Genomic DNA, 14,045 nt, shown 5'->3' with positions numbered 1-14,045 from the left:
ATCCAAACAGTTATTTTGCTGTATAAAAAGAGTCGGACTTCAAAATAGTATACAATTAGCCTGTGAAGGAAATAAAAAATTCAGGCGGACAAAAATAGAGGGATTGGGAATTCTATGTAGTGGTTCATAGTCATCTCCCAGAGTTCTTTTGCTGGGTGTTCATTTGGGTGCAGTTCATTACTACTCCATTAGAACTGATTTGGTTCATCTCATTGCTGAAGATGGCCAGGTCCATCAGAATTGATCATCATATAGTAGTATTGTTGAAGTAAATAATGATCTTTGGTCCTGCTCATTTCCTCAGCATCAGTTCATTTAAGTCTCTCCAGGCCTTTCTGAAATCATCCTGCTGGTCATTTCTTACAGAACAATAATATTCCATAACATTCATATACTACAATTTATTCAGCCATTCTCCAGTTGATGGGTATCCACTCACTTTCCAGTTTCTGGCCACTACAAACAGGGCTGCCACAAACATTCGTGCACATACAGTTCCCTTTCCCTTTTTTAAAATCTCTTTGGGTTTATGCCCAGTAGAAACACTGCTGGATCAAAGGGTATGCACATGAGCATAGTTCCAAATTGCTCTCCAGAATGGCTGGATGTATTCACAATTCCACCAACAATGTATCAGTGTCCCTGTTTTCCCACATCCCCTCCAACATTCCATATTATCTTTCCCTATCATTCTAGCCAATCTGACAGAGCACCTTCAGTTATTGATGCAAAGGATAGGTAGCTTAGTGATTCCAAGAGGAGAAAGTTGTTTTTTATCTAGTTCTTAATTCTACACTATTTTTTACATGCATTTGATTATCACTTCTTCCCAGTGAACAGTTACTGCAGTTACCTAGACTCACAACATAGATGTCATACTCTTCAAACTCTGTCACACCCATGTCTAATCTCATCAAGTTCTCTTGATTGTACTTTTTCAACATGTTTCACATATGCCCCCTCTTGTCCTGTGACACTGCCACCACCCAGATGTGGTTTCTCATCATCTAACACCTGGACTATTGTCATAGGCCTCTAGTTTAATCTCCCTATGCCTTGTATCATATTACTCTGGTCCACTATCCTCTCAGCTGTCAGATTGGACCTGACCATATCACTCTCCATATCCAATAAATCCAGTGATGCACTTTGCTTCCAGAATCAAATATGCAGTCTTATTTGGGGATTTTAAAGCTCTTCATAACTTTGTTTCTGCCTACCTTTTCAATCTTTTTGCTCCACTTTACAGATTCCAGTCAAGTGCTCTGGCTTCCTTACTGTTCTCCCACAAGACATTTACCTTCTAACTGCATTTTTACTGCCTGTCTCTTAGGCTTGGTAGATTCTCTATTACCATTCTCCTGGCTTCCTTCAAGTCTCAGCTAAAATCCTACCTACATGGTATCTCATATATACATCCAGTTTATCTATAGTTGTTTGCAAGTTGATCTACCACATTTGAATGTGAGCCGATTGAGGGCAGGGCTACTTTTGCCTTTCTTTATAACTCCACCTCTTGGCATAGTCCCTGGCACATAAAAGCATAATAAATGCTCCTTGACTTGAATTGCTTAGATTATTATATACATTTAAATGGACAATCCATAGAACTTGCCCATCAGTGTGTGTTTCAGGAACACACAGTAAGAATAATGAATTTCGCTCAGAATGGAAAAGGAAGTGGGGGGGAGCAGACTGAATTCCTTTAAAAATATTGCAAAACACTGTTAATGACCTCAAATTTCAAAGGGAAACAGACTCATTTATTTCATATCTGTTCTCTGTTAGTGTTGTTACTTTGTTTTGAAATGGGGGACATAATTTCTGAAAAATTTAATATTAATATCACATAGAAGGAAATGGTGAGAATAGCATGAGAAACTTTGCCATATGCTCTATGCTTTGCTGATATTTAGATGATCTTTATAGAATTCTCCAATCTAATAAACTATCACAAAGAAACTGGTTAGTCTATCATGATCTGTTATTTAAAAAAATTATTTTCCCAATTATGTATACAATAATTTTATGTATATTTTAAAAGTTTTTGAGCTCTAAATTCCTCCTTTCCATCCTCCCTCCCTGAGATGTCAAGAAATTTGATAGAGGTTATACATGTGCAGTCATGCAAAATGTATCTTACTCATGTTGTGAAAGAAAACAAAAACCAAAAAAACTGTGAAAAAATTATGCTTCAATCTACATTAAAACTCAGTTTCTTCTCTGGAGCTAGATAGCATTTTTCATCATGAGTCCCTCGGAATTCCATAACCTGTTCTTGATCAAACCTGTTATTAATTTTATTTTCCAGGTGTTCATGCAGTTACTTTAGAATTATACCAGCAATCAAAGTCAAATTCACTGTCAATATAGATTGAAAAGTCTACTTATTTCTCTTTTTTAAAGAACAGGAAAAAGGTTGTTCTTCCCCAGTTCTTTATATTAACTTCTACTACTCTGCATGCTGTTTGATTGACCATTATCCAGCTATTCTATCTCCTTGTTCACTGGAAAACATAACTAATCCAGACTTTGCTATTCTTTGCTTATTTATATTGGTTTTCAGTTTTTATTAGCTGGTTTTTATCCTTTATGATCTAAGGATTATCATTGTTATCAGAGACAACAAAACAATGAAACAGCTGTGTGTCCTTCCATTGTCAGTTATCATCATTACATTCATCTCAAACCATGTTTTTTTGTTTTTAGCTCCTTCTAAGATGTGGTTTTCCTGACTTTCTCCTTTTGGGGGTATTCTAAACTTTTGATGTAATTGTGTGATATAATGGATAAAACAATTGATGTTTGACATGTCTATTTGAATCCTACCTCAAGCACTTCGTATCTGCTGATTCTGGGCAAATAATTCTTCCCTCTCGGCCTTGGTTTCCTCATCTATAAAACTGAGATGATGACAATGCCATCTCAGAGTTGTGAAGATCAATGTGATAAGAAATCTGTTATACTTGGCAAGCCCAGAGTAAATGGTTAGCTATTGATATTGTCATTCATCCTTTGCTTCCTGCTCTTGTTTGTATCTTCTGTGTATCTTTTAAAAATTGGTTAACTTTCCCCCTGAACATTCCCATAGTTCTCTTTAAACATTCTACCTTTGTAGACCATCTTAAATGGATTCTTTTTGTATCTTTGGAATTTAATTCTTCAGCGCTCCCTAGCCCTCTTGGCATGATTTTCTCTATAGAAATTTAGGTAACAGGCTCTTATCTACCATTCTTTCTTTGAATTCTTATGAAATCAGCTCAAAAGATACATAAGATTATTCCTGCTTTCTTCTATAAAAATTTTAAATGTGGGATGATCACTCCCTTCCAAAATTACCTTAAGCAAAATTGGTTCCTCCTCTAATAGTGAAAAGCAGATCCAGAAGAATAATTTCCTTTTCGTGGCTTCCTCTGCCTTTCAAAAGATGAAATTATCATTGAGGCAAGCCAAAACAATCTTTTAATTTTTCTACTTTTGGCAGAGAGAGATACAGATGATTAAAATCCCTTCTCACTATTATAATCATATTTCTCTGTTGTCAGTATTTGATTTGTTTCTGGAACTCCTAAGTTGTTCAGTACTTCTGCCTGGATTTTTTGTGATGTATATTACAATGATACCATCAAGTCTGTTGACCCAAATGCCACCCCCTTTCCAAATACTTTCTTTCTCCGATTTCTTCATATTAGAAAAACTGCTTGATCCATACCCCAATTCTCCTGACTCTCTTCCACATACACATGCTTTTTTGAATAGATAATGTCCTTTAAGATATTCTTCTAGTCATTCCTAACACACACACACACACACACACACACACACACAGAGAGAGAGAGAGAGAGAAATATCTATAAAATTAAATTTATTAACATCTAAATATAAACCCAGATCTTCTAAAACTGAGTAGTCTATACCATCTTACTAAGACCACAGTATGGGTAAAATGTGAATATTCATTCTTCTTTAATCTATTATATAGTAGATCCAGATCCTTATCATTGGATGCTTCAAAATATTGTAGTGGTTTTTGTTGTTCTTGCTATTGGGAATAGATTCTTTGTTTTCCTTTATTTCAGCATTTCAGCTTTGTTTTCTCTTTTTTCCATTTCCTGTGAATCTTGTAGCCACTTCATTATGAGGAGAAGAACTGGTGTGAAGATCAATACTCTGGAGGCTGCTACACGGCCTACTTTCCTCCAGGGACCATGACTCAGTATGGAAGGTACAAATAAACTACTTTTCACTTAGAAAAGCCATAGGGTTAACTTCTGAATAGATAAATAAAGACAGAAGTAGAAAGGCAATCAAAGACCTTATGATTTTAGTGAATCAGCAATATGTAAATCTTTAAATGTCTGGTTACCAATTTTTGTCTCGTTTTATAAAAAACATCAAGGTATAGGCAAATACTAGTTTTCTTGGTTTTTATTGAGATTTATTAGGTATCCAACTGAAGATGAAAACAGCTGTTTTTTTCATAAAATTAAAATCATATACAATCAAATAACTGTTGTGAACAGAACCAACACAGCAACAGAATAACCCAAGATGACAAAATATTAACTTCAGGGAAGACAGCCAGTCGGCAAAAAAACTCTAAGAAGTCAAGGAATATAGGAAAGCAAGAGAGCCTCAGGAAAAGAGAAGAAAGTAATTGGATTCCTATATTTTGTCTGCCCATAGTTACCATGAGATGATCTTTAATTTGATAGAACCCCAGTAGGCACTTTCTTTGCCAGAGTTGTCACCTTAACTTTATTTTTCCCCTTTGTATGTCCTGTACTCACCTCAATATCTTTTATTATTTTTCCCTTCCTCACCACAAACCTTGGCAACAGGGCATTTTAAAGAGATTGTCATCTTAAAAAGAGGGAAAACCCCTTATTGTTGATTGTTATCAATAACAGTTCATTATTGGCACAAAATATCCATGATTGGTCTAAGAAGTGAGGAAACTTATCTTGCTAAAATAATACTTATTGAAAATAAACAAATTCCTTTTTAAAATTCCTATAACACATTTCTATTTATGGAGTGAGGTTTGTCTCTAGCTGCTTAATAATTTGATCTTTGCCTGACTTGATGCTTTCATTTCTAGCTGAAAACCAAGAAATTTGTTTTTGTTTGTTTGTTTTTAATATTTGAACATGTCCCCCCATCTTCATTGTGAATGCATTATTTGACTCTTGTCATCTTGATTTTTCATATTTACTTTGAAGGGTTATCCGCCAGCCAGTTGATAGGATTTATTTTGCTGGGACAGAGACAGCAACCTCTTGGAGTGGATACATGGAAGGAGCAGTGGAAGCTGGAGAAAGAGCAGCTAGAGAGGTATGTTCAGGAGAAAGTGGAATAATGGACTTTAAATAATTATAATGTTAGTTTACATATCTATACATAGCATTTGTTCATTTATAAGATACTTTCCTTAAAACAGCCTGTTGCGCATCTTATATGGCTATTTCCCAAATGAGAAAACTTAGGCGCAGAGAGTTTATGACTCAGAAATAGGTAAATCAAAGAAACGGGATTCAAATTCAGGTCCCCATTTCTACTTTTCACCATTATATTTATGCAGTTTTTGAGTAAAGAAAGGACATGGGTAGAATAAATTATCTTTGAGAGAAAGAGGAATCCCTCTTCTCCATAGTCCAGAAGGAAGGAGAAAATAGATTATGACATAGAGAGGTTTTATTTGTATAGAAGTAATTGACAGAGGAAGTTTTATGTTGCATGGCCTCAATCTTTACAGTGAAATAGGAAATAAAAATTGCTTATTTAGAGAAATGGAATGGTTTAAAATATAGATATTGGTTTGAAAAAATAGAAAGTTTTTAGGATGTCTTTGTGAGGCAGACATGTGTGGGATGTTCTATAGCTAGTTTCTTCCAAATTGCCTTCATTTTTCCAAGAATTTTTATCAAGTAAGTTCTTGGCCCAAAAGTTTGGATGATTGCATTTATAAATATAAGATCACTGTGATCATTCACTGCTATGTGTTGTGTACCTAATCTGTTCTACCGATCTTCCACTTTTTTTGCTTTTGTTTTGTTTTGATCATTACTGCTTTATAATACAGTTTGAGATCTGGTCCTGCTAAACTGCCATCCTTCACATTTTTTTTTCATTGCTTCCCTTGATATTCTTGACCTTTTGTTCTTTCAAATAGATTTTATTTTTTTCAATCTCTATGAATTTTTTTAGTAGTTTGATTGGTATGGCACTGAATAAATCATTTAGCTGTATCAGAGCTAAAACTATATTATAAAGCAACAGTAATCAAAACTATTTGGTACTGGCTAAAAAATCGAGTAGTAGATCAGTGGAATAGGTTAGATACACACAATATAATAACCCACTGATTTTAATAATCTAGAATTTGATTACTAGTTTGGGGAGCCCCCAAACTCCAACTTCTGGGATAAGAACTTACTGTTTGACAAAAATTGCTGGGAATACTGGGAAATAATCTATCAGGAACTCAACAGAGACCTACATGTCACACCCTATACCAAAATAAGGTCAAAATGAGTACATGATTTGGGCATAAAGGATGATGCTATAAGCAAATTAAAAGAGCAAGAGATAATTTATCAGATCTTTGGAGAAAGAAGGAATTTATGAACAAAGAAGAACTAGAAAACATTATAAAAGGAAAAATGGACTGCTTTGATTTCATTAAATTATAGTCTTTGTATAAACAAAATCAACACAAACAAGATTAAAGAAACTACAAATCTGGGGAAAAAAAATTACATCCAGTGTTTCTGATAAAAGTCTCAGATCTAAAATATATAAAGAGCTATATTAAATTTATAAGAATACAAGTCATTTCCCAATTGATACATGTTTAAAGGATATGGACAGATAATTTTCAGATGATAAAGTCATCTGTAATTATATGAAAAAAATGCTCCAAATTACTTTGATTTGGCAAATGCAAATTAAAACAACTCTGAGGTACCACCTCACATGTCTATGTGGCTAAAATGACAGGAAAAGATAATGATAAATGTGGGAGGAGATGTAGGAAAACTGGGACACTAATACATTGTTGGTGGAGTTGTGAACTGATCCAACTATTCTGGAGAGCGATTTGTAATTGTGCCCAAAGGACTATAAAACTCTACATACCCTTTGCCCCAGCAGTACCATTACTGAGTCTGTATCCCAAGGAAATCATAAAGGAGAGAAAAAGGCCCACATGTACAAAAGTGTTTGTAGTAGCTCTTTTTGTAATGGCAAGGAACTGGAAACTGAATGAATGCCCATTAGTTTGGGAAAGACTGAATAAGTTGCGGTATATGAAGGTAATGGGATTATTGTTCTGTAAAAAATGATGAACAATTAGGAAGGCTTGTAAAGATTTTCATGAATTGATACTGAGCCAAACAAGCAGAATCAGGAATACATTGTACCCAATAACAGCAAGATTGTATGATGATCAACTATGAAAGACTTGGTTTTTGTTTGTGATTCAGTGATCCCAATAATTCCAATAATCCCAATATACTTTGGACAGAAAATGCCATCTTCATCCAGAAAAAAAGTTATGGAAATTGAATGTAAATCGAGACATGCTATTTTCACTTCTTTTTTCTGTTTTATTCCTCTTTCATGATTTTTCTTTTATGTTCTAATTTTTTTTCCAGTATAAGTCATAGAGCAATGTAGATTTTAAAAAGTTAATATACATGTATATCCAGAAAAAAAAAACTATTTTTTAAAAATGAGGAAGTCAATTAATTTTTGTAGAAATGTAATTTTTATTTTATTGACTCAGCCTACCCATTAGCAATTAGTATTTTTCTCTTTCTTTAGATAGGACTTTATTTGGGTGAAAAGTGTTTTATAATTATGTTCATATAATTCCTGATTTTGTCTTGGCAAGTAAACTACTACTAAGTATTTTATATTGCCTACCATTATGTTAAAAGGAATTTTTCTTTCTAAAATTTCTGTTGTTGGACTTTGTTGGCAACATGTAGATATGCTAATGAATTATTTGGGTTTATTTTATATCCTGTAGCATTGCCTAAGTTTTTAATCACTCCAACTAGATTTAAGCACATTCTCTAGGATTCTTAACATATACCATCATGTCACCTACTAACAATGATAGTTTTGTTGTCTTCATTACCTGTTCTAAATATTTCAATTTATTTTACTTCTCATTTAACTTTGCCTTTGAGAATTTGGATGCTATACTATTTGGTGCATTGATATTGCTTTATATTAAAGTAATAGCAAGCTTTATGTAGCATTTCTTTTTTTAACTTTTAATTAGGTCTGTTTTTGCTTTTGCTTGGTCTGAAATTATAATTGTTCTACCTTTGCTTTATTTTTTCCTTAACTTGAAGTGAAGCATAATAGATTCTGTCCCAGCCCCCTTACTCTTTACTATTTTTATATTTCTACTTCAAATATGTTTTTTTTAAAGAACATATTATACGACTCTGAGCCTTTCTACTGTTTGCCTCTGTTTTATGGGTAAATTCATCCCATTTTCTCATTTAATGTTATTTTTGCTGTGTATTTTCTTCCATCTTATTTTCCTTCTGTTTATCCATCTTTTTCTCTCCTTTCACTCTGTCTTCCTTCAAAAATATTTTACTTCTGACTATCACTTCCCCCAATCTGTCCTCCCTTGTATCAGTTCCCCAACTTCCCTCTCCCTTCCTACTTTCCTGATTGATTTTTTTTTAAAAAAACTCAGTTGAGTGTGTTATTCCCTCTTTTAGCCAATTCCAGTGAGAATAAGGTTCAATTCTTTTGAATTGCCAATACTCATCCATATTCTCTTCCATTGTAAAAACTCTTTTGTGTCTCTTTTATGTGAGATAATTTGCCCCATTCTCAAATTGAATTATTTCTTTCTGACTATTTTCAGTAATTTTTTCCTCCTGGGAGCTCAGGAATTTGACTGATAATACTCTTTCAGTTGGATAGTGGATTCTTTCAATTTCTATTCTGTGTTTTGGTTCTAGAATATGAGGGCAAATTTCTTAAAATATAATGTGTAGGCTTTTTCACTGGTCATAGTTTTAGTACATTCATTCTTAAATTATTTTTCCTTGATCTATTTTAGGTTAGTTTTTTCCAATAAGATAATTTCACATTTTATCCTATTTTTAAAATTCTATCAGTGTTATTTTATTGCTTTTTGATGTTTCATAGAATTTTAGTTTTCACTTGCCCAATTCTCATTTTAAGGAATTATTTTTCTTAAGGAAGCTTTTGTACTTCCATTTTCATTTGGGCAGTTCTACTTTTTAGAAAAGATATTTCTTTGTGAATTTTTGTAAATTTTTTTTCCATTTGGCAATTTCTGGATTTTGATGGCTCTTTTACCATTTGGTGATTTTTTTTTAAACTTTTTAAGGTGTTATTTTCTTTTTTCATCCTCATTTCTTTTCCCAGTATTTTCTCTACCTCTATTAATTTGATTTTATAAATCCTTTTTGAGTTTTTCAAGGAATCTTTTGAGCTTGAGACCAATTCACATTTTTTGAGGCTTTATATTTAGCCATTTTTACATTGTTGTCTTTTTTGAGTTTGTGTTTTCATCTTCCCTGTCATCACCAATGTGGTCAGGTTCTTGTTGCTTGCTCATTTCCCTAGCCTGTTTCTTGAATTTGGCATTATATTAAATTTGGTTCCTCTTCTTGAAGTAGAGCTTTCTCATATTTCAGGGTTTTTGTTCCACTGTTTTTAGATTTAATTTGTTAAGTTTCCTGTTCTTCCAAGGTTTTGTTCCATTGTTTGTAGAGCTAATTTCTGTTAAGTTTTCTGTTCTTCCAAGGTATTGTGGTCTTAGGAAAGGTATGATTACTGCTTTCCTCTCTGCACTCTGTAAACAACATGTACTTCTGCTCTGGAACTGTGACCAGGATCCTGCTTCTCTAGCACCAGGATCTCTGGTGCTTTTCTTCTTCCTGGGATTGCAACCTGGAACTGATTATAGGATTCCTGCACTTACTACCCATAGAGGGTCTCTCTTATAATAATCTTCTGATCAGTTGTCTGATTCCCTTTTGGTCTGCGGGCTGGGAGCTCTGGAAGTTGCTGCCTCAGATTCAGTTACTCCCAAAGCTTGCTGCTGGATTGTGTTGGGTGTGGCTGCCATTGCCTGCTTTGTTCAGGTAAGCAGGCCTCACGGCTGGCTTGTGCCAAGGCCTTGTAGCAGTCACTATTGGTTTGCATCTGGAGGCCTCACTATGGGGTTTCTCTAGAACTCACAGAGTTCTGTGCTAAACTTGCTGTCATTTGCTGTACTGCACTTTCCTTATACTCAAGGAAGACAGATATTCTGCCAACATTCTAAGTTGTTTTGGGCTGAAAAACCATTTCACCCCCATTCCTGAATCTGTTTGGAAGGGATTATTTTAAATTTATCTGGAGGAGAATTTGGAAGGGTTGCATGAACTTCACCATCTTGGTTCTGTCTCCTGTTGAACTTCTAAGTTCTCCTAGGCTAGAAAATTGTTTCACCCTGTCCCTTTATTCGATCTGCCACTCTACAATTTGTTTTGAGACATTATTTTGAAGTTGGTTGGAGGGGAATTTGGGGAGAGCTCAGGAAAATCCCTCACTTTACAGTACCATCTTAGCTCTGCCTCCAAGGCAATACATTTTATTTTGGTCACAGTCATGGTACCTGAAATTATAGTTAGGCTCACCATTACCCCAGCCTATGTGATTCTTGAAATAATGAAATGTAAGCAAAAGATCAGTGATTTCTTTATCACATTTGGGAGTATATTCAGCCTACAATCAAATCAAGTATGATTTAATAAATAAGTTTGAGGCATAAAGTAGTTAAATGACTTTGGACATAGTCATACACTAAAGTGTAGGATTTGGATTTAGGTCTCATGGTTCCAGTTCTGTTATTCTAACCCTTATGGTATATTGATATAACATTTAAATGTTGCTTTATCTATAAATAACAATTAAAGTAGAGATATGGTGATATGCTGATTTGTTGGAAATTTAAAGGCAAATTATATTAAATGACAAAAATGCCAACTATGACAATATTAAAATGGATTCATGTACATTAACAAAAATCACAAGATATTCTGAAGTAATAAAAATATAAGTTCATAAGATTGTTTCCCTCATAAATAAAAATAATTTACATACCCTAACCTCATCTTTTTAAACCAGAATTTACATTTATCATGTATCAGACTATTTTTCAAGTAGCCAGTATAGAAAAGAAATCATTCATTCCTACTGCTGACACTCAACCAGTAAATCATCACAGGTTCCAATTAGACCTCCAGGTCCATAAAATTCATATAAAGCAAAAAGTTCATAAAACTTAATTGTGAATTTGTCATAATATAAACATCTTACACAAATTAGCTTTTGTAACTTGTTCCAATAATCTTATTTAAATTATACAAGAGCACTACTTTTAAACTTTTTAGTAAGACAGAGTTCACTTATTAAATTAACATTTTCCTGTTTTGCCTTGATCAGATAACTTTTGCCATATGTTAGCAGCAGAGTTTTGTTCTAAATTTAAACTATTTAGACTTATTAAATATCAAAAAAAGATTTTTGTTTGCTTCCTGTTAATCTGTATGCCCCATTTCATATGTGTTTGTGTTTGTGTATGCCTGTATGTGTATTTCTGTCTATACATATGTATATGTGTATACATACATAATATTGAAATTGATTTAATTCTTCCCTTTGATTTAAGTCTGCATGTTTTAATGTATGCATTTATTCATATATTTATATCTATATCAGATTATATTGCCTTCTTTTCTCTGCCTATTGATATTTTCTTCCTTTAAGTTCAAATGCTGTCTTTTCCATATGGAGTCCCCAGAAATTCCTTAACTGAAAATAATCTCAACCTTTAGATTTTACTGGAATATTTTATATTTGTCTTTTGCCCCATCACACTCTTATCTAGTATCAGAATTGGTTTTTGTATATTGTGCTTTGTCCTTGCTTTCTCCAGATTTGGTTGTCACTTTTTTTGAAGCTAGGGGCTGTTGTCTTGACTCATCTTTGTAACACTAGGCCTTAGAAATGTATCTCACATTTTATAGGCATTTATGCTGAATAAATGAATGAATTCAGTAATACTTAATAGTATTTCTTTTCAGGTATTGAATGCCTTGGGGAAAGTGGCAAAAAAAGACATTTGGGTACCAGAACCAGAATCAAAGGTAAGTTTCAATCTTTTATCTATTCAACTTCTTATTTCTTTAGCCATCCCTAATTTATTTATTTACCTGTTAACTTCTGGGTAAATTGTATATCTACTGTGAAATATTTTAATGGCTTCTCTTTCTTGGATGTACAAACCCCTCCCAAACTCATCTTGAGACACCCTGACAGATGTATTCTTGTGTTCCTTCCCCCAGGAAGTTCCAGCCCTGACAATCACTACTACCTTCTGGGAGAGAAACTTACCGTCGGTTCCAGGCCTGCTGACGGCTCTCGGAGTATCTTCTTCCATAATTGCCCTCTGTGTGATGATTTGCAAATGCAAGAGCTTTGTACGATAGATTCTAAAATTTCATTTTCATGCTTTCTGCTTCTTCCCAGCACCATCAAAAGAAAAACCTGGAAAAATTAAATGCGGTAACATTGGACCCTATTTTTGTGCACTGGATTTTACAAGCCAATTTTTTTTTCCTGTCAGTGTTAAAGCCATTCCAAAAAACAGAACAAAACAACAACAACAAAAAATTGCAATCAATTTCAGTAGGAGCAAGGTCTATCATCATTTGTATGTGCAGATTAAGTTGTATTCGTTGGTAGAATAAAACCATAGTATCAGATTTTGAATTTCAGGAAGTTAAAAGTCTCAAGAGAAAGCTTTTAAAGATCAGACGCTCATAAGAAACAATCACTTTACTTCTATTTCCTGATTCTTCCTTTAAAAAATGAGAGCACCTTATGATTTCATAAATAAATTTCTTTTTAACCTTCTCTCTGTAGTGGCTCTATAAGTTAAGGATCAGTCCCATGAAATAATCATCACAGCAAGGAGGCTGGCCTAAGGGCCAAATGGCAGGGGTAACTATATGGTTGGGGTCCCCTCTTCCTTCCTTCTTTGAGGATGGGAGTATTTATAGAGTCCATTATTCACAGAGCTTCCTGCAGTGAGCAGGCCTCCTTTTTCTCAATCATTTTAATGTGGTACTAGAAATAAAAATGTTGGATTGCAGTGTGTGTTTAGAACAACATCTTGTATACATTTATTGTGGGGAATTCCATTCCATTTCTAATTTCCAGAGATTGTTCTGTGATCTGCTCTTCTTTGGTGTGTGTGTGTGTGTGTGTGTGTGTGTGTGTGTGTGTGTGTGTGTGTTTCCTTTGCTGCTGGAGATGTATTCCAAACTTGAGAAGAATGTATTTACTTAGGTATAGTTTAAAGTGTTGTACCAGTTGGTTAGGATAAAGTTTATGAATAGAATCTTATATTAGTCCAAACCAAGCATTTTTCTAAAGAATTGCAACTAATGTATTCTTACAGATAAAACCATTACTCCCTCCTTTCTTCTCATCCCCTACTTTTCAGTACCACATAAAATTTGGGAGGGAATCAATTTAATCTTCATTAGTAAAGCCTATAATGTGGGTTTGGACTAGAATTGAAGGTGGGGAACTATCAGGAGCTTCCCCCTGATTTGTGGTTGTTTTTCACATAGACCAGAGGAGAGGTTCTATTTCTTTTTTCTTAGTACCACTTTTTTCTACATTATGATTAAATGGCAGTCAAACCAAATATTTTGATGACATTGTTGCTAAAGATTCAAATTGTACTCAAATATAGTAACAGATTTTTAAATTTCAGATTGCTATATATTTTCAAAAATAATTCTGAAAGATGTCAAATGTAACCTTATAAATCATTCATCAAAAAGAAAGTAGAAATCAGTAAAAATGAACTGACCTTTTTATTATTTATTTTACTTTAAATAAAAAGACAAGAAATCAAGTGGATTATAAGTGGCCTTTATCCTAGAAGGCATATCAATCCAATAGTATACATTTCTTCTACATGATGC

The 14,045-nt window shown here is 33.8% G+C and overlaps 1 protein-coding gene across 3 annotated transcripts in view; it reads left to right on the top strand.

Annotated features, from left to right (window-relative positions):
- The window catches only part of LOC127553905 (amine oxidase [flavin-containing] A-like), a 118,366-nt gene extending 105,403 nt beyond the window's left edge, over positions 1-12,963 (top strand). For all 3 annotated transcript variants that reach the window (XM_051984994.1, XM_051984993.1, XM_051984995.1), the window contains 4 exons: positions 4,128-4,225; positions 5,223-5,334; positions 12,132-12,194; positions 12,393-12,963. In XM_051984994.1, the coding sequence (XP_051840954.1) occupies positions 4,128-4,225; positions 5,223-5,334; positions 12,132-12,194; positions 12,393-12,536 (417 nt within the window). In that variant the 3' untranslated portion in view covers positions 12,537-12,963. The remainder of the gene's footprint in view (positions 1-4,127; positions 4,226-5,222; positions 5,335-12,131; positions 12,195-12,392) is intronic.
- Positions 12,964-14,045: the final 1,082 nt, after the last annotated feature.

This window comes from Antechinus flavipes, chromosome 3, assembly GCF_016432865.1.
Source record: "Antechinus flavipes isolate AdamAnt ecotype Samford, QLD, Australia chromosome 3, AdamAnt_v2, whole genome shotgun sequence".
NCBI classification, from domain to species: Eukaryota; Metazoa; Chordata; class Mammalia; order Dasyuromorphia; family Dasyuridae; genus Antechinus; species Antechinus flavipes.
The sequence above is the reverse complement of the archived record's forward strand: the minus strand, read 5'-3'. Positions and strand labels throughout refer to the sequence as shown.